Below are 24025 nucleotides of genomic sequence, written 5' to 3' on the forward strand. Positions count from 1 at the left end.
CCCTTTGACAAATGTGTTGTGTTGCATAGCAAATGAGGAGCTCCCTACAAACCCTAATTCTTTATATTCCTTTGAAAATTTTACACTTGGTTTGTATCTTGGATGTTGGAAATTTGTGAGGGTCAGAGGGTGTGTTAGGTGCGTAAATGGTAAATATCCAGATTTTACCCAATTATTTTTGTAAATATCCAAAATTTAGACCATTTAGACAAAAAAGAAAAAGAAAAAAGAGAGAGTCTCATAATTGTTTATTTTTCTGAGTCCTCTCATCTAAATGAATCAATAATTTATAAAAATTTAATGCAAAACTAATAAATGCGAACAAACTTTGAATAAAGAGAAAACAAAAGAAATTCCCAAAAAGCCAAGTGGCTTTTTTTGGGAAACTTATTCACTCTCCCTGAGTTAACGTGACAGGATCTCATTTGCCTTCATTTATGACAATAAACAATTACAACATTTGCATATTTGGTTAGAGTTCATATCACATATACTCAAATGCTTCTACATGCATCTCTTTCTATGCTATTTCGATTGCAGGATCGCATAAAGAACTCTAATTGTAGCACTCTTTTTGTGCGTTTTTTAGACCAAAATTACATAGGAGGAGGTACAACCGTAAAAAGGTACAAAGTGCCCCGATAATACCAACTGTATATCAGTCTTACATTTGTTTTTGTGTGGAAGACTAAGAAATTCATTGATAATGGTGATAAAGTACAAAACACACAAACTTGAAAGCTTGTATTGGTAGGGTTTGCAAAGAAAAATATCTTTGTAGAAAGTCGTATTATTTGAACATTTGATAGGGTTTGAAAAGAAAAATATCTTTGTAGAAAGTCATACTATAATTTAAATATCTATACTCTGAACAAGTAGTATATTCTCTTTTCTAAAAATAGGTCATGATTTTAAACTGTAATCATCTATTCGAAATGATTTTTTCATTTGCATATTATTGTCTGATCAAGTTTTTTTTTTCTTTCGTCGGCAGACATGTTCTTCTCTTCAAAATTTACGATCATTCACGAGATGATCGATTTGGATCATGTGCCTATTCATGTGAATGACAGTCAAAACTATATAGCTAGGGTTAGTTTCGATGGCCACAGCCCACAAGAAAAGTGCTTGCAGTATAACAGAACAATGATCGTCGAAAACAATGTTGGAAACATATTCCAGTATTTCCTTATTCCATCGCAAAAACTTGCGGCTTGTAGTAATTAACCTCTGAACTTGATGTGCAACCCGCTAGAATTAAAATCATCCTTTCGGACCACTTGTTTATCATCATCTTAGTCAGCTATTGTGTCACCAATTAACTAAAAGATGCAAGCCCCTCCTTGGTCAGATTCCTCCTTTTGCCCCTTGATCTATGAGGTATCAGCAACCGTCTGCAACCATTGTTCCCTCCTGAGAACAGATTCTACGAACAAATTCCTTGAATACAAAAAAGTTTCCAGTGACGTGGTAGAAACGAAATTTGGGTTTCCCAATGAGCACCTATTATGTGCTGCATAACTCGTAGAGTTCAGTCGATGAGAACGCTTCACAAGAATGCACATCTTCAACCAACGTCAGGATTTGATTAAGCATCTCTGAGTTAACTTCATTTGCTTTCGGTTTCCAGTAAAATTGTTGTAAAATTCTCTCAAAGTGTAATACGCAACATCTAAGCCTTTACGCAACATCACAAAACTAAACATGTCCACTGAACTGGATCTCCACTTCCCTAGCCTTCACTGGATAAATGTACCTCAGCAAAACACTCAAAGCCGGCCAATCTGTTTCTTTCTACGGCTTCCTGTTAAGTTGAGGTCAAAATAGAAATGAGAGAAAGTTGAGGACAAAAAGAGACAGATTCCACGAAAAACATAAGTAACAAGTAATACCCAGATGCTAATTTTTGACAGGGGTGTAGGGTAAGTGAAATTAGAAAATCGGAAGGAAGGAACTATGCACATGCTTGATATGGGCCAAATGGTTGCACACTTGCACTGAAAACATTTTAAAATTGGAATTCCAGGGACCCTTTCGAATGTAAATATTCTGACATACAAATGCGTGCCTGAACACATGCTATAGCATAAAGTGGAGAAAAGGACTGTCGGAGAGCAAACTACATGTAGCTATCTATTATATTGAAGTATCTTTAAGAAACACCGCATGATCCAATAATGGTGGGCGTTTAAGTCTAGCATTCTACCATGAGTTGCAATTAATTTCCCATCACAAGAAAAAAGAAAATAAGACTCGAACTTTAAGAGGAAGGACACCCTAGTATGGTGAGTAACGTCTCGAATTCAACTGGTTTGATGCTCATAACCGGTTCAAGACCAAGTTACCAGTATCGGGTAAATCAGAGCTAGTTTGTATTCTAGGGTCCACATAAAGGGTCTTTGAGCGCTCTAGGGTTCTACGAGGTGAGAGCTAAGGAACTTTTCCGGTCCTTATGCCGACACATTGTATTCTCCTTCTTTTTTTCATAGCGTTCCTCTGCCAATCTTCGCTGGACCTATGCTTTACAGTCAAACATCGGAAAATCATGGTGCTTAATTTGTCATATAGCACCTATTACGTACCCACTCACACGTAGGCCCTCAATTTGAATAGAAAATGTCTCCCATTAAAAAAATCAGAAATTGACATCAAACCTCAATTATGTTCCTAAAGCATGCTATCCTGTGTATTCTCTTGCAATAGAATGAACTGGAAGAACCGTAGACAGAGAGAGAAAAGGTTTGGAGGGAGAAAAGCTATACCAGTGCTCCAAAGCACCTGAACATCAATAGTAGTGAGCTGTTGATTATCAAGGTACTTCCTTGTTTTGATGGACTTAACTGCTCCCCAACCTCCATTCTCAGTTTTCTCCAAAGATGCTACCACCACCCTTGCCCTCCTGTCCCACCCAGCCTTCCCGTAAGCATGGTACCCAAAGCCGCCAGCATAACAAAGATGAATGCCAGTTAGCTCACCACAGAAGTCATTGACATGATCATGGCCAATGAAAACAGCCTTCACGTCACCTGCTTCCACCATTGTTGTGAAGAAGCCAGAGTTTACTGAAGCAGAGCTAATGCCTTCCTGCTTAACACCGGTAAAGTTTGACGAGTCAAAGCTTGCGAATTCAGGCAATGGAATGTGGAAGTATGCGAGCCCTGGTGCAGGTGCCTTTTGAGCCTCGGGCTCGTTCATGTATGCTCTCTGCATCACAGATATCGTAAAAGAAGTCAAGGAATGATGATGGAGGGACATGGTAACTTTGAAGTTTCGTGGAATAATTCTGCACAATAAGTTAGATCCATTGTAGCATCATGACGCCTACAATGAAGGAGTTTAGACTCATAGTAGTTTTCTCTTAAAAGAGTTCAAATTATTTAAGTTCTATTGTGCAACATTTTTTAAAGAAAACCTAACACCTGCCCATCAAAGAATTTGAGAAGTTCAGTAATCGTCCTCGTAAGATTATATGCATTTATAAGAATATCAAATACTAAATTTAATATTTAAGTTTTGAAACAGGTGAGGTCATACAAGATTGTATGCATTTACAATTGTATATGTCTAAATTTTGGCTTAATTTCAAAAACACCCCTTAAACTATCATTTTTTTGCAACATCACCCCTTAAACTAAAAAACTGGCCAACATCACCCCCTTAACTATCAAAACTCGGCAACTTCAACCCCTCCCCTCATTTCCGTTAAAAACATGGACGGATTAAAAGAAAAAGACCAAGGTACCCCTTGGCTTAAAAAAACCACGGTAGGAGACTTAGAAGAAAAAAACTCACCCTCTCCTCTTTCATCTCTGTTCCTCTTCTCTCTCGTTTTCTCTCTCGGCTGAAGTGGAAGAAACCCTTGAACCCACAAAATCGATCGACCGATAACCACGACCACCACGACCCGCACCATCTCCCACTCATCTCCATCCAATCGACAGAAGCGGAAACCTTAAATCGACAGGACTGTGAAAATCGTTCGAATCCGTAAAGTAGGAGTTCTACTTCGTTCGAATCCGTACGAGTTCTACCTGGTTCTTGTTCGTTCGAATCAGTAAGTTCTCTTTCTATATGTATTCAAATGCATACATACGAGGTTGGGGCTAAAAAAATTGGGGGTTTTGGGGTTTGAAAGTTTTTAAATACTTTTTACCCTAAAAGTCCGAGATTAGGGCTTAAATAATTGGGGAGGGGATTTTGGAGTTTTTTAATTTGTTTCCCCTGAAAATCCGAGATTGGGCTTAAATAATTGGGGATTTTCAAACTTTATAACCCTAAAGTATGAGATGGGGGTTTAAAAATTGTCATTAGGGCAATATTATAAGCAAATGCAAATTTTTTAATACAAGGAGTACACACTGTATAGTTTAAAAAATTTGTATTGGTTCATAGAGTTTGGTGTCAGGAATAAAATACTTATTGCTGCATATAGTTTAAATTTTTTTAACCCTTTGTGTATGATTTCCATGCAATATTATAAGTCCCACATGTTAAATGGCTACTAATCTAAGTCTAATGTTGTACAGAAAACATGGAAAACATGGACAACTTCAGGTCAGAAAACAGGGGCGACTTCAGGTGCGCTTTGGAAATTCATGTTGCTGGTAAAATAGTGAGAGGGTCTCAGGTTGAATACGTGAAGGGGCTTGTTGCCATGGACCAAGGACAAGTTTGGGAGGTAGAGGATTTATTGCCCCTAGGGTAGGCCTGCCCATCCCACAAGTAAGAATGAAACCTAACTAAGAAATATTTAGAGTTAGTCCATAGTATATTCTGTGCATTAAATATTTTTTAACTTGATTATATGGTGTCAATGTAGGGATGAATGAGATCCACAAGGTTTGGGAATGCCATGTTTATGACTCAGCCAACAGTGTGCTGTGTGGCAGTGGCACAATGCCAAGCACTACCCCAAGGCAGTTCTCCCAAGGAGCAACCTCAACCCATAGTACCCAAAAATCTACCACTTGAATAAGCTTTATCTTAGGCTTTTGGCTTCAATGTAGTAATGTGTAATGGTTTATGTGGTACCTAATGGCACTAGTACTTTCTGTTTTGTTGACCTAATGTAATGGTGTTTGTGGTACCAAATGGCAATAGTACATTCTATTTTGTTGACTGTAATGAATTGCTTTGGTATTGCCTTGGCTTGGCAGTAGTCGATGTGTAATCTTTGGTATTTTGTTGACTGAATGTTTTGTTTTATAATCAATGGATCATTATTTCTGGGCTGTGGCTTGGTTTGTGGACTGGCATGGCATTGCGTAATCTGAAAAATGCATTGTATAATCTGGAGTATTTGGGAAGTTGAAACATTGTGTAATTTAGTGTTGTATTTGGGCAGGTGCTGTATGGAATGGAAGCACTATATCACTCTATCATTCATTCATGGCTTCATTCATTCATATTGTTCAATCTGGTATCATTCTTCTGAAAATAATTTGCATTTCAGTGTTGTATTTGGACAGGTAGTGTATGGAATGGAAGACTATATTACTCAAGCTATGGCTTCATTCATTAATATTGTATTTGGACAGGTGGTGAAGTTTGAAAATCAGGTGGGTTGGGTGGATCAGGGTTTGGTGTTGTGGTTATGGAAGCTTAAGCTTGGAGAGAGAGAGAGAGAGAGAGTATTTGGACAGGTGGTGAAGTTTTTAAATCAGGTGGGTTGGGTGGATCTGGGTTTGGTGTTGTGGTTATGGAAGCTTAAGCTTGGGGAGAGAGAGAGAGAGAGAGAGAGCACTTTTGGGAGTGCATATTCTGGGATGATACAATTCATACTTTGGAAGAATAAGACTAAAAACTACATTAAAACCAAGGAACAAATTTCGCTCTGTTTCCATCAAAACGGCCGAAATGTAACTAAAAATCAGTAGAATCCCCCGAAACTCCAATGTTTCCACTTTCCACCAATACATACCAAAATGCACCCTACGTGTTCAAATTGTATGAAACATGCCCAAACATTGATTTATTTGACACCTACAAATGTCCAACAATGACATGCGGATACACTACCAAATTCTTTTGACATTTTCATCATGTTCTGGCCACATTTTCAAAATGTTACCAAAACGATGCAAAGTGTTTCCTCTACCTAGCTAGCTCACCAAAACAGCATACCAAATGAAATACTGTTCCTTGAGCTTACAGTTTAAGGACAAATTACCCCTGAACTTTGAGTAACCCAAATGTGCAAAATATGTTGAATCGAGCAACATTAAAGCAACTGTGAGGTTGTTACCTGAAGCTTCTTGGATGTGATTTCGAACCAAAACTGCTGTGAGGGTTTGATCCAGCCATAACCAGGGATGAAGGGAACTGTGGAGTAATCACCACTATCAAGGAAATAGAGATTGAGTACTGATTTATTTTCGAAAGCTGAACCCTCAACCCCATGGACTTCAAGATTATAGTTCCCAAAACCATCAATATCTTCAACCTCAGCAGGATTAAACTGAGACAAGCTGTGTTTCATTCCAACAATATGTTTCATCACCCCTGCCCTAGAAAGCGTAGATTCTTGGTCATGGTTTCCCAGAACAGCAGCCCAGGGGATGTTGGACGAAATTGCGGGGGAAAATGCAGCATTCATGGAGGATGCTGCATCTGTTGCATCAAATCCAAAGATGTTGTCCCCTGCAATAACCCAATGGAGAGCATGCATTAAACTTGGGCTTATAGAAAGCTCAAGAGTAGCAACATTCTTCAAGTATGTAAGCCAAATGATTCAACAATTCCCGGGTCTTAGCTTAAATAGCATAAGGCATGCCAGTTTTAATAAATTTAAGACATAGACGAAAGGTGGAAGGAACAATAGAGAAGAAGAAGAAGAAGAGACTACATAAATTAACTTAGAGAGAGATGACGAAGAAGGAGAGAAAATTAATAGAGGTCTGCTGAGAAACTTTGAATAAAACAATTGTGGCCTTTTTTATTTCTTTTTGTTGTGTCACATCAAATTTAGAAGTAAACCACAGAATGGAAGATATTAAGAACCTCACTGTCCAAGACCGTAGTCAGTAGACACTATGTGAATGCAATGTTCTAAATGGTGCTTGGCGGTAGTAGGGCGGAGACCCACCTCCAAGCGCCAAGCCGCCTAGGCGGCACCAAGCAATTCGGCGGATTTTTTTATTTTTTATTTTTTTTAACAAACCATTATCCAATCAAACTATATTCCATATATCCATAATGCAAGTTCAAACTTCAAAGTATAAACCCAAATGAAATTAAGTAGTAGCAACTAGCAAATAAGTTGAATAAGACAATGAGTAGCAGGGCTTCATTCACCTCCCTCGTATTATTATTTTATATATATATATATATATATATATATATATATATATATATATATATATTTTAGGCCGCCAAAGGCCTCCAAAGACGCCGACGACGCCGCCAAGGCCGCCAAGACTCCAAGGCCGCCAAGACCGCCTAGGCGGCCGCCAAACACTGCCAAACCTCCCTGGGCGCCAAATCAAACGCCAAGGGCTATTGGCGTGGCGGCAGGGTACCTCCAAGCGCCTAGACGGCCGCCATTTAGAACACTGTGTGAATGTTAGGATCCTCATCTGTTTGGCAACTGCAAATGTGACTATTTCAAAGGGTGGGTGGCAAAAAAATTGCCCTTACTGTTATGGATCGGGAATCAGACAGTCTGTTGAGGGATGTTAACCAAGTGAATATAACAGGCTTTAGCAAGAAGACACCATGAACCAATCAAGACTAACCCATGCACATTTGGTTTTCACTTTTTCTTCCTTTCCAAACCAAAAAACTCGTGAATAACATGTACCTAAACTTTCTTAATGAACCTTGAGTCCTTGACTAAGAAGCATAAACACATCAACCTGCCTCGTGTCTATGTCGACACTCATCTATGCTAGTCCAATATTTTGTGGACACACTAAGGACACTTATGACGTCAAGATGTTTTAAATGTTCAAGAATGGTCCAAATTGCAATCTATTGGCAATTTTTAAATCTCTTATCCAATGATGATGGTTACTATATCTTCATGACACTAATCCTATTTCAATAGTCCCTAAGTCCACCCAAATTAATTCCAGTTAGATAGAAATAGTATTTTCGTTTATTAAATGCATTAACAGCATATTATTATGATATGTATGGCAATGCGTACCCGATGTGTCCGTGTCCTAATTTTTAGGAAAATGACGTGTATGTGCTTCTTAGAACTTAGATGGAAGCTTCTCTTGAAGACAATGCGTTAACCAGAATTTTATATAGAAAAAAACAGATAGGAAAAGTACAAAAGTAACATCACAAAGGAATTAACATGGTCTGACAAATTGTGCCCACATCGACACACAAATCCCTAATGGGCTTCATCTTCCTTGTTTATAGGCGAAGAATACAGTGGTAACATATAGTTATAGTAACTAAGTTACTCCACATTCCAAATTCAAGCCATAAATCATATCGTTGACAAGCTCCAATTTCATCAAAATTTGCAAAATAGATTCTTTCTTTATTCTTGTGTGGTAATTCCATCACCATTCATTTCTCTTCTTTTTTTCTCAGCAATGCAGGGTGTCCTAGGCAAGCTTGCACGCACCTCGGACTAATTCCTACATCCCCTCCTGCAGCCTTTTCCATGCTTACACGTGGGTGGGGTGGCCCCAAGAGTTGCTGGCAAGAAGAATTGAACCTACACCACCATTCATTTCGATAGTTTCTAGGATGAATCTTGCTACAAACACTTACACAAATACTCAAAATTGGAATGTGAGGGCACACACACTACGAGATTTTTTTGCCGATATACACTTGTTTTTAGAACAATTGGCCAAAATATATCTTTTTCCAAACATATTTTAAAAGCAGTTAAAAACGCACATCCTATATGTGCTACCTACGTGCGTAGACATTTGGCACGACACTGACCAAACGCCAACTGTACGTGCCAACATTTACTTAAAGCCCATACCCCATATATGCGCTACCTTTAACCGATAACGTACACCCTATATGCGTTATGTTTGTTCTATATATAACCATCTGCTTATGTTGAGTCATTGAAATTTTTAACGAAATGGATCAAAGATTTCCTTAAAAAAAAAAAGACCAAGTCGTGTTTGAGCCACACGCACAAGACCATTTTAGTTAGATCGTACTGTAACATTGGCACGATGAAGTTCCGTTTACCAAGCCTGTCGTACAGACCAAGGCTGTGGTCCAACTGTCAGGAGGGACCATTGGTCAGCACGTGGATCCACCCCCTCTGCTGGTTGCGTACAAATTCTCAACCACACATGAAATGCATTGCCTGACATCACCCCGTAGTACCCACTAATATGCTCTACGGGCAAATCATGACGACTCATGTCTTTCAACTAGGCAAGGTAAGAGTCCATGAGGAAAGGTACAGGTGGTCCGATGTCATTGTCCCTTCCACCAATCTCTCTTCGTAGTCGAAAATGAGAGTTGTTAACTTGATCAACAGGTGGGGGTGCAGGTGCAGGTGCAAGTGTCCCGCCTATGCGCCGGCTCAGTAATCCTTTATTATATTCCATCGGTCGTTCAACAACTCTGTTTACTGTGAGAACTCTCTCCACTCTTAATGGTCCAAAAAAACGGATGTTCGATTGGTCAACATTGACACCTCTACGAGAACGCTCTCCCTTTTCCAGTCTTTTTTCTGAAGGAAATCTTTGATCCGTTTTCTTAAAAATTTCAATGACTCAACATAAGGATATGGTTATACATAGAACAAACATAATGCATATAGGGTGTGCGTTATCAGTCAAAGGTAGCGCATATGGGGTATCCGCTTTAAGTACATGCTGGCACGTACAACTGGCGTTTGGTCAGTGCCAGATGTCTACGCACGTAGGTAGCACATATAGGATGTGCGTTTAAAATACGTTTGGGAAAACATGTATTTTGGCGAATTGTTCTAAAAGTAAGTTTGTATCGGCAAAAAAAAACTCAAATGTGTGTATGCAACTTTTTTGTGCGGGTTTAGAGTTTTCCTTGTTACACATAAAGGGATTGCACTAACACCATGACTAATTCTGTTCGTCAATTCTACGAAACTGAACCAACAATAACAGGAGCATACACACAAATACTGTAAAAAACAAGGTTTCACAAATTGGTGAAGCAGTAAAAAAGAGAAGTAAACAGTTAAACCAGTTCAAGGTGAGGGGGATGAGGGTACCAGTGAAAACGATGAGGTGAGGGTTGACGGCAGCAATCATGCGGCGGAGGAAGGCGGTGGTGTTGAGGTCGGAGCAACCCGCAACTTGTTGCGGCAACACGTCCTCACACGGCGTGGTCTTTCCGTCCCCGTAGTGCATGTCCGCTACCTGCAATATCCTGAACTCCCCCTTTTCGCTGAACCTCAGCGATTGTCCTTGTTCTTTAAAAGCAGAAGCAGAGGAGAAAGAAACAAGGAGCACTACCACAAATGGCGCCACAACCAAATGCAAATTGGCCATGGGGGAACCAGAGGTCTGAGGGGTGCGAAGATGGTTGAGGCAATTCCTTCCTCTTCTTCTTCTTCTTCTTGTTTTATTGGACAGAATCAAGTGCAAATACACCTACCCAGATCTAATCATAAATGGGGTTGTACGGAGAAGGTAGAATCCAATTCTACAACGGTGACATTTTATCTGCCTTGGCTTCTTATCGTCAATCGGATTAATTGGGAAAATTTCAAAAAAGCCCCTGAACTTTTGGATAACTCGCAAAAAAATACCTGGACTTTCACTATTAACAAAACAATACCTAAACTTAGCATTCCGTTAACAATTAAACCCCTGCCGTCCAATTCCGTCAATTTGTAATTGATGGAGCTAACGGAATGTGTTAACTTTTTATTTTTTTTACTTTTTACATTCAAAAATTACTTTTAACTCTTTCTTTTTTATTGGTAAATAAATATGCAATAAAGTTTTTTTTTTCTTATTATTTATCGAAAATTACTTTAACACTATTTTTTATTTTGCAAATTTTACCTTTCCCCCTCTCTCTCTCTCTCTCCCTTTTTTTCTTATTAAAATCAACTCCACACCACCAATTAACCCCACAACCAACAGCCAAAACCTTAGCCACAATTTCAGAAATTCAAAAGTTCTTTTAACCTCCAAAACTTACTACTTTTAACTCATTTTTTGTAACCTTTTCTTTTTTTTACTACTTTTACTTCCAAAAATTATTTTTAACTCATTCTTTTTTTAGTCATAAATAAATATGCAATAAAGTTCTTTTTTCCTTACTCTTTTCCAAAAATTATTCACCCCCATTTTTTTACTATTTACGAAAATTATTTTAACACCCCCTGCTTCCTCGCACCCTGCCCCGTTTTTTTTTTTTTTTTACTTTCAAATTTAATCCCATAACCAACTGATAGAGGAATTTTGGGTTTCTCCAAACTGATCAGTGGAGAGAAGAGGGGGGAGGATTTTCATCAGTGGAGAGAGAGAGAGAGAGAGAGTATTTGAAAGTAAAAATGGGTCTTAAAGTTATTATTGTAAATAGTAAAGATTAGAGTTAAAGTAATTTTTGATAAATAGTAAGAAAAAAAACTTTATTTCATACTTATTTACTACTAAAAATAAAGAGTTAAAAGTAATTTTGGAAGTAAAAAAAAAAAAACAAGAATTCTAAAAAAGAGAGGTTAAAAGTAATTTTTTGAATTTCTGAAATTAGAGCTAGAGCTTTGGCAGTTGATTGGTGGGGTGGGGTTAAAGTTCTAAAAAAAAAGAGGGAGAGAGAAAGAAGGGGAAAGGTAAAATTTGAAAGTAAAAAAAAAGATGGTGGTTAAAGTTATTTTTGTAAATAGCAAAAAATAGAGTTAAAGTAATTTTTTATAAATAGTAAGAAAAAAAGAACTTTATTGCATATTTATTTACCAATAAAAAAAGAAAGAGTTACAAGTAATTTTTGAATGTAAAAAGTCAAAAAAAAAAAAAATTAACGCCTTCCGTTAGCTCCATCCGTTAGGACTAAACGAAATTGGACGGCAGAGACCTAATTGCTAACGGAATGCTAAGTTTATGTGTTTTTTTGTCAATAGTAAAAGTCCAAGTGCTTTTTTGCAAGTTGTTAAAAAGTTCAGTGGTTTTTTTGAAATTTTCCCTTATTAGCGTGAGCAGTCAGAAATGAATATTCCCAATATGCCAAATTCTTTTCAGAAGCAGTGACAGGGAAGGTATTATTAGTATTAATTCAGGAGCAATAATCTCACGATACGGACACGATTTTAAAATATAATTTCGGACACAATTGTATTTAGAGTTGTTTGATATAGAGCGAGGGGGGCTGCTGTCCCGCGCTGCTGCCCCGGAATTCGGGGCCCACTCCGGTCTCGATCCGATGATCGGAAACGTTCACTTCGTAGAGCTCGTCGAGTAGAACAACTATGCAAAAAATCAGCTTAATTGGATATCATTAAGTACTTGATCGGAACCTTTTTATCTTAAAAAGAATGGATCCGAAACACTGGATCAAATCCGCTGTAACCCATGGATTAAGAGTAATATGGGCTCCGATCAGGTACTTAATGATATCCAATTAAGCTGATTTTTTGAAAAATTGTTCTACTCGACGAGCTCTACAAAGTGAACGATTCAGATCATCGAAGCGAGACCGGGGTGGGTCCCAAAATTAGGGCAGCAGCCCCCCCGCGTCCCGTTTGATATATATGGGTTCACATGTATATTTCAATTCCGGATGCAGTATTGCCTGGAGTTGTATCCAGAAGGTGTGTTCCTACACTTACTTTTTTCTTAATTCATTGGTCTTAGCGATTGTCACGTGGTGTCACAATACTCTTTCGTCTTGGGCTTTAGGTAAATGTGTAGTGAGAAAAGGTATTGAGAAACTTGGAGTCCATGTATCCCTGCAGAATGCAATGCAAGAAATGCACTACTGGGTTGTGGTGCATTTTGATAGAGTCTTTTTGAGATGTCATATTCTAATCAGAGTTGATCGTCTTTTTTTTTTTTTAAATTTCATAAACATTTAAGTTAATTAGACATCCATAACGACATAATTGAGAGGAATTTTTGATCCTTTTTCTGAATCATATTAAACATTTATTCTTAAAAATCATCTATTTAACAATAAATCTGTATAGCTACCGACATATAGTTGAAGTTAGTTAGCTATGGGTGTCCTGTTTGACCAAAACACCCTCTTGGTTTGAGCTGTATGAGTTTAGAGTGGTGGGGATATTTTGGACTTATCCGGTTTAAACGCGTTCAGTGGCTATTTTCCCTTGACTTTAGAGCGTGGAAGCACGTGAAAATAGAGTGTATTTTTTGCCACTTCATGATGTGGTAGAGCCGTAGAGGATATCGTTTTGTACTCCTTGCCCGATTTTCAGCAGATTTCCTCACCTCTTTCGTCTTTTTTTTCTGTGGCCACTTTCAATGTATAAAACACGGAAAAGACCTAAAAGACATTTCATGCCTTTTTCGTCGTTTTTTGTATGAATTTTTTATTTTTTTAACTTTTGGTTCCTGTTTATATACTTTTACGATTCCTCTCATCAAGACGAACAATAGAATGTAAAAATTATACTCCAATCTCGTAAGAATCGGGAGAAACAATAAGAAAGACAGTGCGGTTCCCTAAAAAGTTTGTCAAAACTCACCCTAAGACAATCAACCCACAAAAAGCAATGAAGCTATTCAAATAAAACTGGTCTTTAATAAGATGCTTGTAATAAGTCAAGTATTTGGAAGAAAGTATGTCATCACGCATCTACTAAACAAGCCTTACTTTTGACGAGAGTCTTGAATTGCACTAGTCATCAGTAGGCACTTTTACATGAGCAATACTATGCATGCAATTATAAAACAAAAATTTTAAACACAACTTTATCCTTAGCAGTTCGATGCCCAGGAATCCATATATATCAAACGGATCTGCATTCAATTGTGTCTGAAGTTGTGTTTTTATGTTAAATGCCTCCATTTCGTACTTGATTTTGTGCTAACATTTAGATTCTCGTTGGAGGAATTAAAAGCAATGTTTTTGGCACTCTGATATGGCTCAAAACAGGGACGAAGGCACAAAAAATCAACTCTAGTGCAACAAGTGATTCAATATTCATGTTAAAATTGTTCTAACACCTATTTGTGGGCACTTTTTAACACTTGATAACGAACTTTTGCTCACTCCCAGCTAGGTGAGCTGGAGTCAAATTTAACTTTTACAATGGATACATATAGCATATCGGTAGAGCTGCTCTAATTATGGGGAAAAATTGAGTGGAATTGAGTGATCGGTGCTCCCATGTAGTAATATTTTTGTATTTCTCGTATAGTGAAACTCTCCGATCCCCACGTGGATGTACCTGCTCTTGGAAACCCACGCAAATATCTCGTGTCTCCTTGATTGTGTGAGTGTGTGATTGATCCTTGGAACACAACACAATCAAGTTCCCACTGCTCAAACGAGTACCCAACCTAAGGTCTCATATTGTTGTTGGCCTCTCACTTGCCAAGCTCATGGTACACTCAAGTGAGATCCCAGAAATGCCTACGATAATCATTTCGTACAATTGATTCAGAGTGCGGCAAAACTTTTTCTTTACAAAAAAAAAATAATTAGAGACACCCGCTTTTTAGTAATGATAAAATGACGCCCTCTGATGCTTTGCCTTTCTATATGTCCGGTTGATCCACTAGCCCTTGGCAGGGCGGTAGAAACCTACCATGACTGGCCCTCACGGATCTCACCAGTCGCCGCTAGGCTGAAGTCTCCATAGTTACGCCCAAAAGAGGTTTCTGTAGCTGATCGCCTCCTTTTACACCCTTTGCTGAATAATCATAAAATGAGAACAAAATGCCATGCCAGCTCTACGTAATCGTAAAATTTTACCACTCTTTTGCTAATAAATCGGTAAGTTGCTCTAAAAAGTCGTTGGGTGCTCAAGTTTAAAGTGACATTTGTTGCCATGATAATTGAGGGGGTGCATGCAAATCCAGGTTTATTCGTATTAATTACTAGAAGAGTGCAAATCCAGGTTAATTAATGACTCCAAAGCACCTGAACATCAACAGCAGTGAGCAGTCGATTATCTAGGTGCTTCCTTGTTTTGATGGACTTAACTCCTCCCCAACCTCCCTTCTCCGTTTTCTCCAAAGACGCCACCACCACCCTTGCCCTCCTGTCCCACCCAGCCTTCCCGTAAGCGTGGTACCCGAATCCGCCAGCATAACAAAGATGAATGCCGGTTAGCTCGCCACAGAAGTCATTGAGATGATCGTGGCCAACGAAAACGGCCTTCACATCGCCTGCTTCCACCATCGTTTTGAAGAAGCCAGAGTTTACTGAAGCAGAACTGATGGGGTCTTGCTTAACACCGGTAAAGTTCGATGAGTCAAAGCTTGCGAATTCAGGCAATGGGATGTGGAAGTATGTGAGCCCTGGGGCAGGTGCCTTCTGAGCCTCCGGCTTGTTCTTGTATGCTCTCTGCATCAAGGACATGATGAAAGAAGTCAAAGAATGATGATGGAGGGACATAGTCACGGAGAGAAGGATGGGGGGACAACTGAGGGCGGAACTAACAGCCCAAGCGACCGCCTATCCAAGTTTCAAAATTTCTTTACAATTATAGTAGTTTTCTCTTAAAAAAGTTTCAATTATTTAAGTTTGACCGCCCAGCGTCGCAAACAAAACGAAAACAGCATACCGGAAAGAAATACTGATCCTTGAGCTTTCCTCTACCTAGCTAATCAAAACAACATACCAAAACGAAATACTAATCCTTGAGCTTATACTTTGAAACATTTTGCGAAATTTTTTCCTCAGCCGTCACAAAATGTTTCTGCATACCAAAACGAAATACAGATCCTTGAGCTTATACCAAAACGAAATACTAATCCTTGAGCTTACACTTTGAGGACAAATTACACCCAAACTTTGAGTTTGAGTAACCCAAAACGCAAAATATTAAGTATGTTGAATAGAGCAACATTAAAGCAACTGTGACGTTGTTACCTGAAGCTTCTTGGAAGTGTTTTGGAACCAAAGCTGTTGTGAGGGTTTGATCCAGCCATAACCATGGATGGAGGGAACCGTTGAGTGATCACCACTGTCAAGGAAATAGAGATTGAGAACTGATTTATTTTCAAAAGCTGAACCCTCAACCCCATGGACTTCCAGATTATAGTTCCCGAAACCATCGATATTGCCAACCTCAGGAGGATTAAACTGAGACAAGGTGTGCTTCATACCAACAATATGTTTCATCACCCCTGCCCTAGAAAGCGTAGATTCTTGGTCATGGTTTCCCAAAACAGCAGCCCAAGGGATGTTGGACGAAACTGCAGGGGAAAACGCAGCATTCAGGGAGTATGCTGCATCTTTTGCATCAGATCCAAAGATGTTGTCCCCTGCAATAACCGAATGGAGAGCATGCGTTAAAGTTAGGCATACGCAAGATAAAGGAACATTTCTTCAAGTATGTAAGCTGAAGTTCAAGATGGTTGTCCCCTGCAATAACCTTATGTAGTTATGTTTATAGGTGAAGAAATTACAGTCATGTCATGTAATTATCAGAAATGAGTTACTCCACGTTTCCAAATCCAAGCCATAAATCATAATGTCGACAAGCTCCAAGTGCATCATCAGAATTTCGCAAAATAGAATTTTTCTCTAATCCTGTATGTGCAACAACACATCACCATTCATTTTGATAGTTTCTGCCTTTCTGGGATGAATTTTTCTGCGAAAACTTGTGAGTGTTTGGGCAAGCTGTGTGTGCAACTTATTTGTGCAGTTTAGAGTTTTGATTCTCTGGACTAAATCGATTGCACAAACACCATGACCATTTCTGGTTTTCAATTCTAGGAAATTGAAGGAACGGTAAAATCATATTCAAATACAAATAAGGGCAAAGTACGGATTACCTCCTTATGGTTGCTAGATCAAAATCAACCAGAAGGAAATATTAGGATTCCTTTGGGATATAGCCCTCTGGAGTTGCGCACTAATCTTGACAACTTTTATTATATCTATAAATTTGGTATTGTACTGTGACAAGTTCGAAATGGAAGACATATTCTATAGATTAAGACCACTTTTTTTCACAAGTTTGGTCCTACATTTTATTTACTATGTAATATATTTTCTCTTTTCGAAAATGTAATGGAGAGAATAAATCAGTGAAAAACCCAAGAAAACAGAAGATCAGAAAAAGAATGCTTAGGCCTTTTGCGCATCACCTCCCTGAGTTTTTGAAATAATCAATTCACCTTCTCGTGGTTTCGGACTAATGTGCCAAGCTAACACTGTTAATGGCTATCGCTCAAATGACTGTAACACCCTTTATCCTTTTAGACAAAAATGGGTATTAGACCAAAACACCACCAAAACCTTCAATGGCAAAACCCAATTTTGTGAAGTTGAACCCAATTTTGTCTAGATTGACAGCACCCACCATGCACTCAATTGATCAGACAAAAATGCCCCAAGGGCTGCAACGCAAAAAATGAGTCTACCCATTATTACATCAGTTTCTCTCATAATTGCCCTAAGAATTGTCTGAACAAATTGAAAACCCAGGATCAAAGAAAAAAAAAAAAACAGAGAACAAATTGAAAACCCAAGTTCACCCAGCAACCCACCTCTCTCTCTCTCTCTCTCTCTCTCTCTCTCTCTCTCTCTCTCTCTCACCACCCTCCGGCAACCTTCTGCACTCCCGACAGTTCTCTCTATTTCTGTAGCCAATTTATCCAATCCATATAAGACTATAAACGCAGAAACAAGGACAAAAGAGAAATCCAGGTCCTTTGAGGAATAACGTCAAACACTTGGTGCCCATACTTATTCATTTCATGAATTCAACACTAGCTGAAACCCATGTACACTTATACAACCAATTCTGGTGTTTAACGGGTTACAATTGACAGAACCCAACTGGAATTTAGAGACGTTCCTATTTCTCACAAAAATGTGTAAAAACCGAATTGGCAAATGTGTTGCGGGCGTGCCAGGACAGGCCCGCTGTCCAAGTTGTTTTTAAGGCCTGGAAGCCTCAAAAATCTGACTTCTTTCAAACGATAGTGCTAGGCCCAAAGGGTAAGGCCTCGTGATGGTTCGTTGGTTGCCTTTGCGGGCTAAGGACTTAAAGTTTTCTTATCGTCAGCTAGAACAATGGAAAGAAAGGGAAAGCGTAGCTAAAGTTGAACTAAACAAACTACATTAACGGTTTCATGGGGTTTGTGCACAGGGAAAGTGATGAAAACTTAAATTATTTTTAGAGTGAATACAAGTAATGCTTGATAGGAATGAAAATGTAAGTGCATAAGCTGTGAGCTTTGAGGTCGTGGACCTTTTCCAAGGCCTCCAAAACTGAGAGTTATAAGGACTATAGGCCTTGAGCTGCTTCAAAATGCTCCAATGCATGGCTGCCAAGTGGCCTTCTAGCAAAGGCTTGGGCTTGAGCAGCTCCAAAATGCTCCAATGAGGGGACTGCTCTTTGAACAAAACGTGCCTTATACTCCAAGAATACAGCAAAGGCCTGAGAAATCCTCCCTCTTTATGCAAAACTCTGCAAAATGGCACAAAGAATTTCAGACCCTGCAGCATCCAGACCATTTGAGCTGCTTCAATACTCAAGCTATTGCTTGCATGGCCACCTTCCGGGCCCACCACAGCTGTAGACTAAAAATATTCCAGGCCTTCCTATCATTTCATTGGGCCTTTCACCTCTTGTGGGTCCTAAAAACCCTTTGAGCTTGATTCTTTACGGAAGAAGGATCGAGAAAAAGATCAAGCAGGCTTGGGAGAGCTGCTTGTGAGCAGCTTGCTTAGGTCTGCAGGAGTCATTCACTAGTATCTTCATGGGTTGCATGCACGCCACCTGTTGCTGGTCTTTGCATCATCCTGAAGAATGGGGTCCTGCCAGTTCAGACCTTGAGCTGCTTGTGAGCAACTTACCCAGTCCTGCCCAGCAAGAATATTCTAGGCCCTTGAGCTGCTTGTGAGCAGCTTCGAGGTCTTTGAGCCGCTTGTGAGCAGCTTGAGGCCTTTGAGTCGCTTGTGAGCAGCTTGAGGCCCCCTCATTGCCCATTGAAGGCTTTTAAAGATGCTCTCTTAAAGTAATGGGCCTATTTCTAAGTTAGGCCTGAACTTGTTGGTAAGTCATGGGCCTTTACCCATTGTAAGCCTTCTAAGCCCAAGCCTGGTGAGAACAAACCAGGGTTTCTATCAATTTGGGCCTATTTCGTGGGCCTTGTTACCTCTAGGAATTTGGATTAGGCTTGGATGAAATACTCAAGCTAGTGGATTAATTTAATCCTTGGGCCTTTTAACTGATTTGGGCCATGATGGGAGGCCCATCATTTCTTAAGAACCGGCCCTAATTCGTGGGCAACCGGTCGTAAGGTCTTTCAAGGCTAGAGCTGCGACCCTCGAGGCCACCTTTTAACCCGTAAATTCACTTCTGGATTTTTGGCCAAAAATGGGTGTAAACAGCTCCATAAATAAACCTAAAACAATTTCGCTATGCTTCAATATCACCTAAATACTAACAAAAATCATTCAGAAAAATTTCAAATTCTGTAAAAGAAAGACTAATTCTTAAGCCGACATCATCAGCGATGGAAAGAATCATGATGACAATGACGACGGAGGGAATCGACAGCGTTGGCTGGAGAAGAGAATCGTGGGTCTCTCACTCTCTTCGAAACAACATACTCCGTAGTTGGGTAAAGCGGAGATGGAAATGTCAGAAGGGGAACTGAGATATGAGATTGGGATCCCAAAAAGTAGGGGAGGATACATGGGAAGAGTGAGAAAGGATAAACGGGAGAGATTAAGTTACCCCGCCGTGTACAAGGGTTAAGCGGCAAAGGCATGGATGAAAATATGATTAAAAATTGGTACACTTCAATTTTCAATCGTATTTTTTTATGTAAATGGTCTAAAAAAAATTAAATGTTTCAATTTTCAATCTGTTTGAACCAATGTAAATATTTTATTATTTTGATCATTTTATTGTAAATGGTCATAATTAAATTTTGTCTTTATAACTCTCATAATTAAGTATCTGCTCTTTATTTAGTACCCTATGGAGCATGAATTTGATTATAGAAGCTCTAGAGACAAAATTTAATTATGACCATTCAAAATAAAATGATTAAAATAATAAAATCTTCGCACGGATTCAAACAGATTAAAAATTGGAGCACTTAATTTTTTTAGACCACTTATATATTAAAAACTTAAGTGCTCCAATTTTTAATCCGTTTGAACCGGTGCGAAAATCTTATTATTCTAAATGATCATAATTAAATTTTTCTTTAGGGCTCTTATAATCAAATTTCTGCTTCATAGGGTCCGAAATAAAGAGAAAATATTTAACTATGAGAACTCTAGAGACAACTTAATTACAATCTTCGCACCAGTTTAATAAGATTGAAAATAGAAACAATTAAAATTTTAATATATAAATAATATACAAGAATTAAACTAAATTGAGTATGAGGAAGTGATTGGAAAAAGAGGAATTGAATGCACTGGATGAGCCAAGTGGTGAGGTGGCATTCATCCTTGCCTTTGCCGCTCAATCTCCGCCTTGTACAATTTAATCTCTAAACGCGAAGAGGGAGAGAGAGAGGATATTGTCTGGGGAAGATAGAATAAGGGTATTAATGTCTTTTTCCACAAAAGTTCAGCTTTATTAAATCCTTGTTTCCTTTCCAACTCTCAAAATTGGCTTGTGTAGCACACCTTCTGTTAGGCCATCCACAGTGGTATAATCAAAAGTCAATTATTTTTAAAGTTAATAATGTTAGTGCAAAAGATGACTCACAATGGTATAATCAAACTTAGCAACATCCTTAGAAATAATCAAATTTTGGGCTTTAAATAACCAAAACTAACAACCTTTTTCAATAATCAAAATTTGTGGACTCCACGCTACATAAGTTAACTAATTCCAAAATTTGTATACACACGTGTTTCAATTGGTATTTTTTTCTTCTTTTTTTCGTCTACTCTATATCTTCTTCACTTCACCTACAAATTATTTCTCTTTCTTTCCCTCAAAAAGTGAAGCTCATATCTCTTGATCATCTATAACTCAACTCATCATCGCCGGATTAAAGTATTTCACTCTTCTTTCCCGTTTTTTTTTCCAAAAAAAATTTCATAATTAAAGGGAAGAAAGTTACTGATTTGTTTCCAAAATTAAGAGAGATAATTGATATATTTTTGCCCAAAAAAAACGTAAATTGAGAGAAGTGAATGACAGGAAATAGAAGGGGAGAGAGAGTGAAATTGTAGTTGGCCCTTATTTTTGGTTATGGACTAGAAGTGACCATTGTGAAGCTTCACAATCTCTTAAGTGAATAATCAAAAACTGATGTGTCAACTTTTGATTATCCTTTTTTGATTATACCACTGTAAATAATTAGTTTGGAAGGAAATTTCCGTTTGACAAAAAAATAAAAGTTTGGAAGGAAAACATAACAGTAGCACTTTAGTCCGAAATCACAAGGAGGTGAACTGGTCATTTTAAAAACTCAAAGAGATGATGCACAAAAAGCATAGGGAGGTAATCCGTATTTTGTCCTACAAATAAAAGCAAGATTTCACGGAATGTTACATACACATCTACCAACCACACATCTTTCATAGGAAAGTAGAAATGAGAAGTAAACGTTAAATCAGCTAAAGGTGTGGACTGTGGAGGGTGGGAGACGTACCAGTGAAAACGATGAGGTGAGGTTTGACGGCAGCAATCATGCGGCGGAGGAAGGTGGTGGTGTTGAGGTCGGAGCAACCCGCAAACTGTTGTGGCAGCACGTTCTCACACGGAGTAGTCTTTCCGTCTGCATAGTGCATATCCGCTACCTGCAATATCCTGAACTCTCCCTTTTCGCTGAACCTTAGTGGTTGTTTTTGTTGTTTGGTAGTTCTAATAGCAGAAGCAGAAACAGAGGAGAGAGAAACAAGAAGCACCACCACAACGGCCGCCATAACCAAGTGAACGTTCGCCATGGGAGAATTTGACTATGAGTAGAGGGAAGGTATAAGTTGGGTCAATTCCTTCTTATAGACATCTTCATAGGAGTAAACTAGCGTTTGTACCCGTTATACTAGCATTTGTACTTGTTCAATGCACGAGATAAAAAATTAACATTGATTTTTTTTATCCGATGTATCGAACATGCACAACGCAGTGATAAAAAATATAGTTTAATATTTTTTTAGTCTCGAGTTCGATACACGCTAGCGTTAGTCTCATTTTATACACTGAAAGACATATATGTTATAGAAAATGAATGGGATTTCCCCAAGTCTCTCACTCCGTCTCCCACGTTCCCCCCACCTCCCACTCATGCTTTGCTTTTTCACAAGTAAAACAGTAATCCATTAGCCATTGGTGAAACGGCAGAAAGTTGTTATGATTGGCCCTCACAGGTCCCGCCACTAGCTTGGAATCTCTATAGTCACACCCAAAAGAGCTTTATATAGTCACACCTAAAAGAACTTTAGAGCATGTACACCAATGAAAATGTATTTCACCTATTTAATAGTACATTTTTTTCATTTTACCTATCCAAATTTCTTTCAATTTCACACTTTTTTTTTTGAAGCGGTTTCAATTTCACACCAATACTCTCTATTATCATTTATATCCTTATAAAATACTACTCCCTCCGTCTCAAATTAGATGACAATTTTTGAAATTTGTTCCATTTTTCATTGCTTATATATTTTAATCTATAATATTTTTCACAAATTTGAAAACATTGTATAATAGAACTGATCGAGAACTATCAAATAATATTCATATTGCATATTTTTTGAAATTCATATTGAAAGATATAATGAATTGAAATTAGCACAGATATCAAAAATTGTCATCCAATTTGGGACGGAGAGGGTATAAAATATTACACATTCTCAATTATAGAGGAGAGAGAGTGGAGAAAGAAGACAGAAGAGAGAGGGGAGAAAGAAGAAATAATAGTTGTTTAATACTCCCTCCGTCCCTTTTTAAGTGTCATGCTTCGTAACTCCAACTTATTAAAAAGACATCATCATTATACCTTTCACATCAACTTTTTCCTTCATTTTCCCTACTTACCCATCATCATTACACTTTTACTCACTAACTTTTTAAAATGGAATCTACTTTTAAAGGCAAAATGAAAAATTCACCAACTTTTACCCACTAACTTTACAAAATGGACATTTATTAAGGGACAGCCCAAAATGGAATACTGGACTATAAAATAGGGACGGAGGGAGTACTACCTATGCTGTAGCTTCGCTAGAAATACCGGAGCTTTCTGACAAAGTTATTTTGCCTTGTTTACCTATTCTGGTGTAGTGCATTTTTTCACTTTTGTTCTCTATTTTACCTAAAACCATGTAAATACTTACTCTCGTAAACATGTCTTAGAGCATGTACACAAGAATAGCAAAAACCACCCTTTTAGCTATTTTACCTAATTAAAGGTACCAAAACAGCTTACAGCAGCCTAGGTAAACAAAAAGCAATTTTACCTCAACCCAAAAACCTCTCCAGATATACCGATCTACTGTTCACAAGGTATCCAATAAAATATTATTTTTTCTCTCTCCTTCCTCATCCTATCTTCATGGTCCAGACTCCAGACCACATCTGACCCTCTCCGATCCTCATCGGCTCGATTCCACGTATGTCGTGGCCGTGCTCCAGTAGTAGACAAGCGGCGGAGTAAGAATTGGGTAGCGGCGGAGAGGGTTTGATTGGGGAAAGAGAAAGGGGAGAGCAGCAACGGGGAGAAGGATCGACTTCAACGGGGAGAGCAACAACGGACAGATCTGCAAAACGATCGACGTCCATCTTCGTCCATTGATCTCGTTGGAGTATTTCTCTGGTTCTTCATCTCTGCAACGAACTATTCCTTGGGCTAGCTCCGATGATCGACGATGAAGGAAGTCTGGGATGTGGGTTGATCTCCGGCTCTCCACTTTTCGTCCGTTCATCTGTTGGAGCTTCTGGGTAAATTTTATGACTTTGGGTTTTTTTTTTTTTTGAACT

At 38.6% G+C, this 24025-nt stretch overlaps 2 protein-coding genes and 1 long non-coding RNA gene across 4 annotated transcripts; 1 reads left to right on the forward strand and 2 right to left on the reverse strand.

Moving 5' to 3' along the window:
- Positions 1 to 1097: 1097 nt before the first annotated feature.
- LOC131332759 (probable inactive purple acid phosphatase 29) lies at positions 1098 to 10668 on the reverse strand. Of its 2 annotated transcripts, XM_058367061.1 has the most exons (4): positions 10187 to 10667; positions 6245 to 6639; positions 2763 to 3204; positions 1098 to 1804 (listed from the first exon to the last, which is right to left on the reverse strand). In XM_058367061.1, the coding sequence occupies exons 1-4, from the start codon at positions 10464 to 10466 to the stop codon at positions 1770 to 1772; spliced, it is 1152 nt and encodes a 383-aa protein (XP_058223044.1). In that variant the 5' UTR covers positions 10467 to 10667; the 3' UTR covers positions 1098 to 1769. The 2 variants fall into 2 exon arrangements, with proteins under 2 accessions (XP_058223044.1, XP_058223040.1); XM_058367057.1 differs by lacking the exon at positions 1098 to 1804 and having other exon boundaries at positions 2605 to 3204; positions 10187 to 10668.
- On the forward strand, positions 3787 to 5257 carry LOC131332770 (uncharacterized). Its single transcript, XR_009201680.1, has 3 exons — positions 3787 to 4054; positions 4555 to 4722; positions 4820 to 5257. It is a non-coding gene; the product is annotated as an uncharacterized LOC131332770 (long non-coding RNA).
- Positions 10669 to 14842: 4174 nt separating the features above from the next.
- Positions 14843 to 22043, reverse strand: LOC131335927 (probable inactive purple acid phosphatase 29). Its single transcript, XM_058371494.1, has 3 exons — positions 21696 to 22043; positions 15982 to 16376; positions 14843 to 15453 (listed from the first exon to the last, which is right to left on the reverse strand). The coding sequence occupies exons 1-3, from the start codon at positions 21988 to 21990 to the stop codon at positions 15010 to 15012; spliced, it is 1134 nt and encodes a 377-aa protein (XP_058227477.1). The 5' UTR covers positions 21991 to 22043; the 3' UTR covers positions 14843 to 15009.
- Between the last annotated feature and the right edge of the window lie 1982 nt (positions 22044 to 24025).

Source organism: Rhododendron vialii, chromosome 1a, assembly GCF_030253575.1.
Source record: "Rhododendron vialii isolate Sample 1 chromosome 1a, ASM3025357v1".
Lineage (NCBI taxonomy): Eukaryota > Viridiplantae > Streptophyta > Magnoliopsida > Ericales > Ericaceae > Rhododendron > Rhododendron vialii.

What these genes read in the sequence shown, in the direction of transcription:
- LOC131332759 (XM_058367057.1), bottom strand. Translation starts at nt 10,466, where the DNA reads ATGGCCAATTTGCATTTGGTTGTGGCGCCATTTGTGGTAGTGCTCCTT. An exon ending in TCACCTCATCGTTTTCACTG is followed by an intron (nt 6,640 to 10,186) that starts GTACCCTCATCC and finishes GGGTTATTGCAG; the next exon opens with GGGACAACATCTTTGGATTT. An exon ending in TCACATCCAAGAAGCTTCAG is followed by an intron (nt 3,205 to 6,244) that starts GTAACAACCTCA and finishes TCTGTGATGCAG; the next exon opens with AGAGCATACATGAACGAGCC.
- LOC131335927 (XM_058371494.1), bottom strand. Translation starts at nt 21,990, where the DNA reads ATGGCGAACGTTCACTTGGTTATGGCGGCCGTTGTGGTGGTGCTTCTT. An exon ending in TCACCTCATCGTTTTCACTG is followed by an intron (nt 16,377 to 21,695) that starts GTACGTCTCCCA and finishes CGGTTATTGCAG; the next exon opens with GGGACAACATCTTTGGATCT. An exon ending in ACACTTCCAAGAAGCTTCAG is followed by an intron (nt 15,454 to 15,981) that starts GTAACAACGTCA and finishes TCCTTGATGCAG; the next exon opens with AGAGCATACAAGAACAAGCC.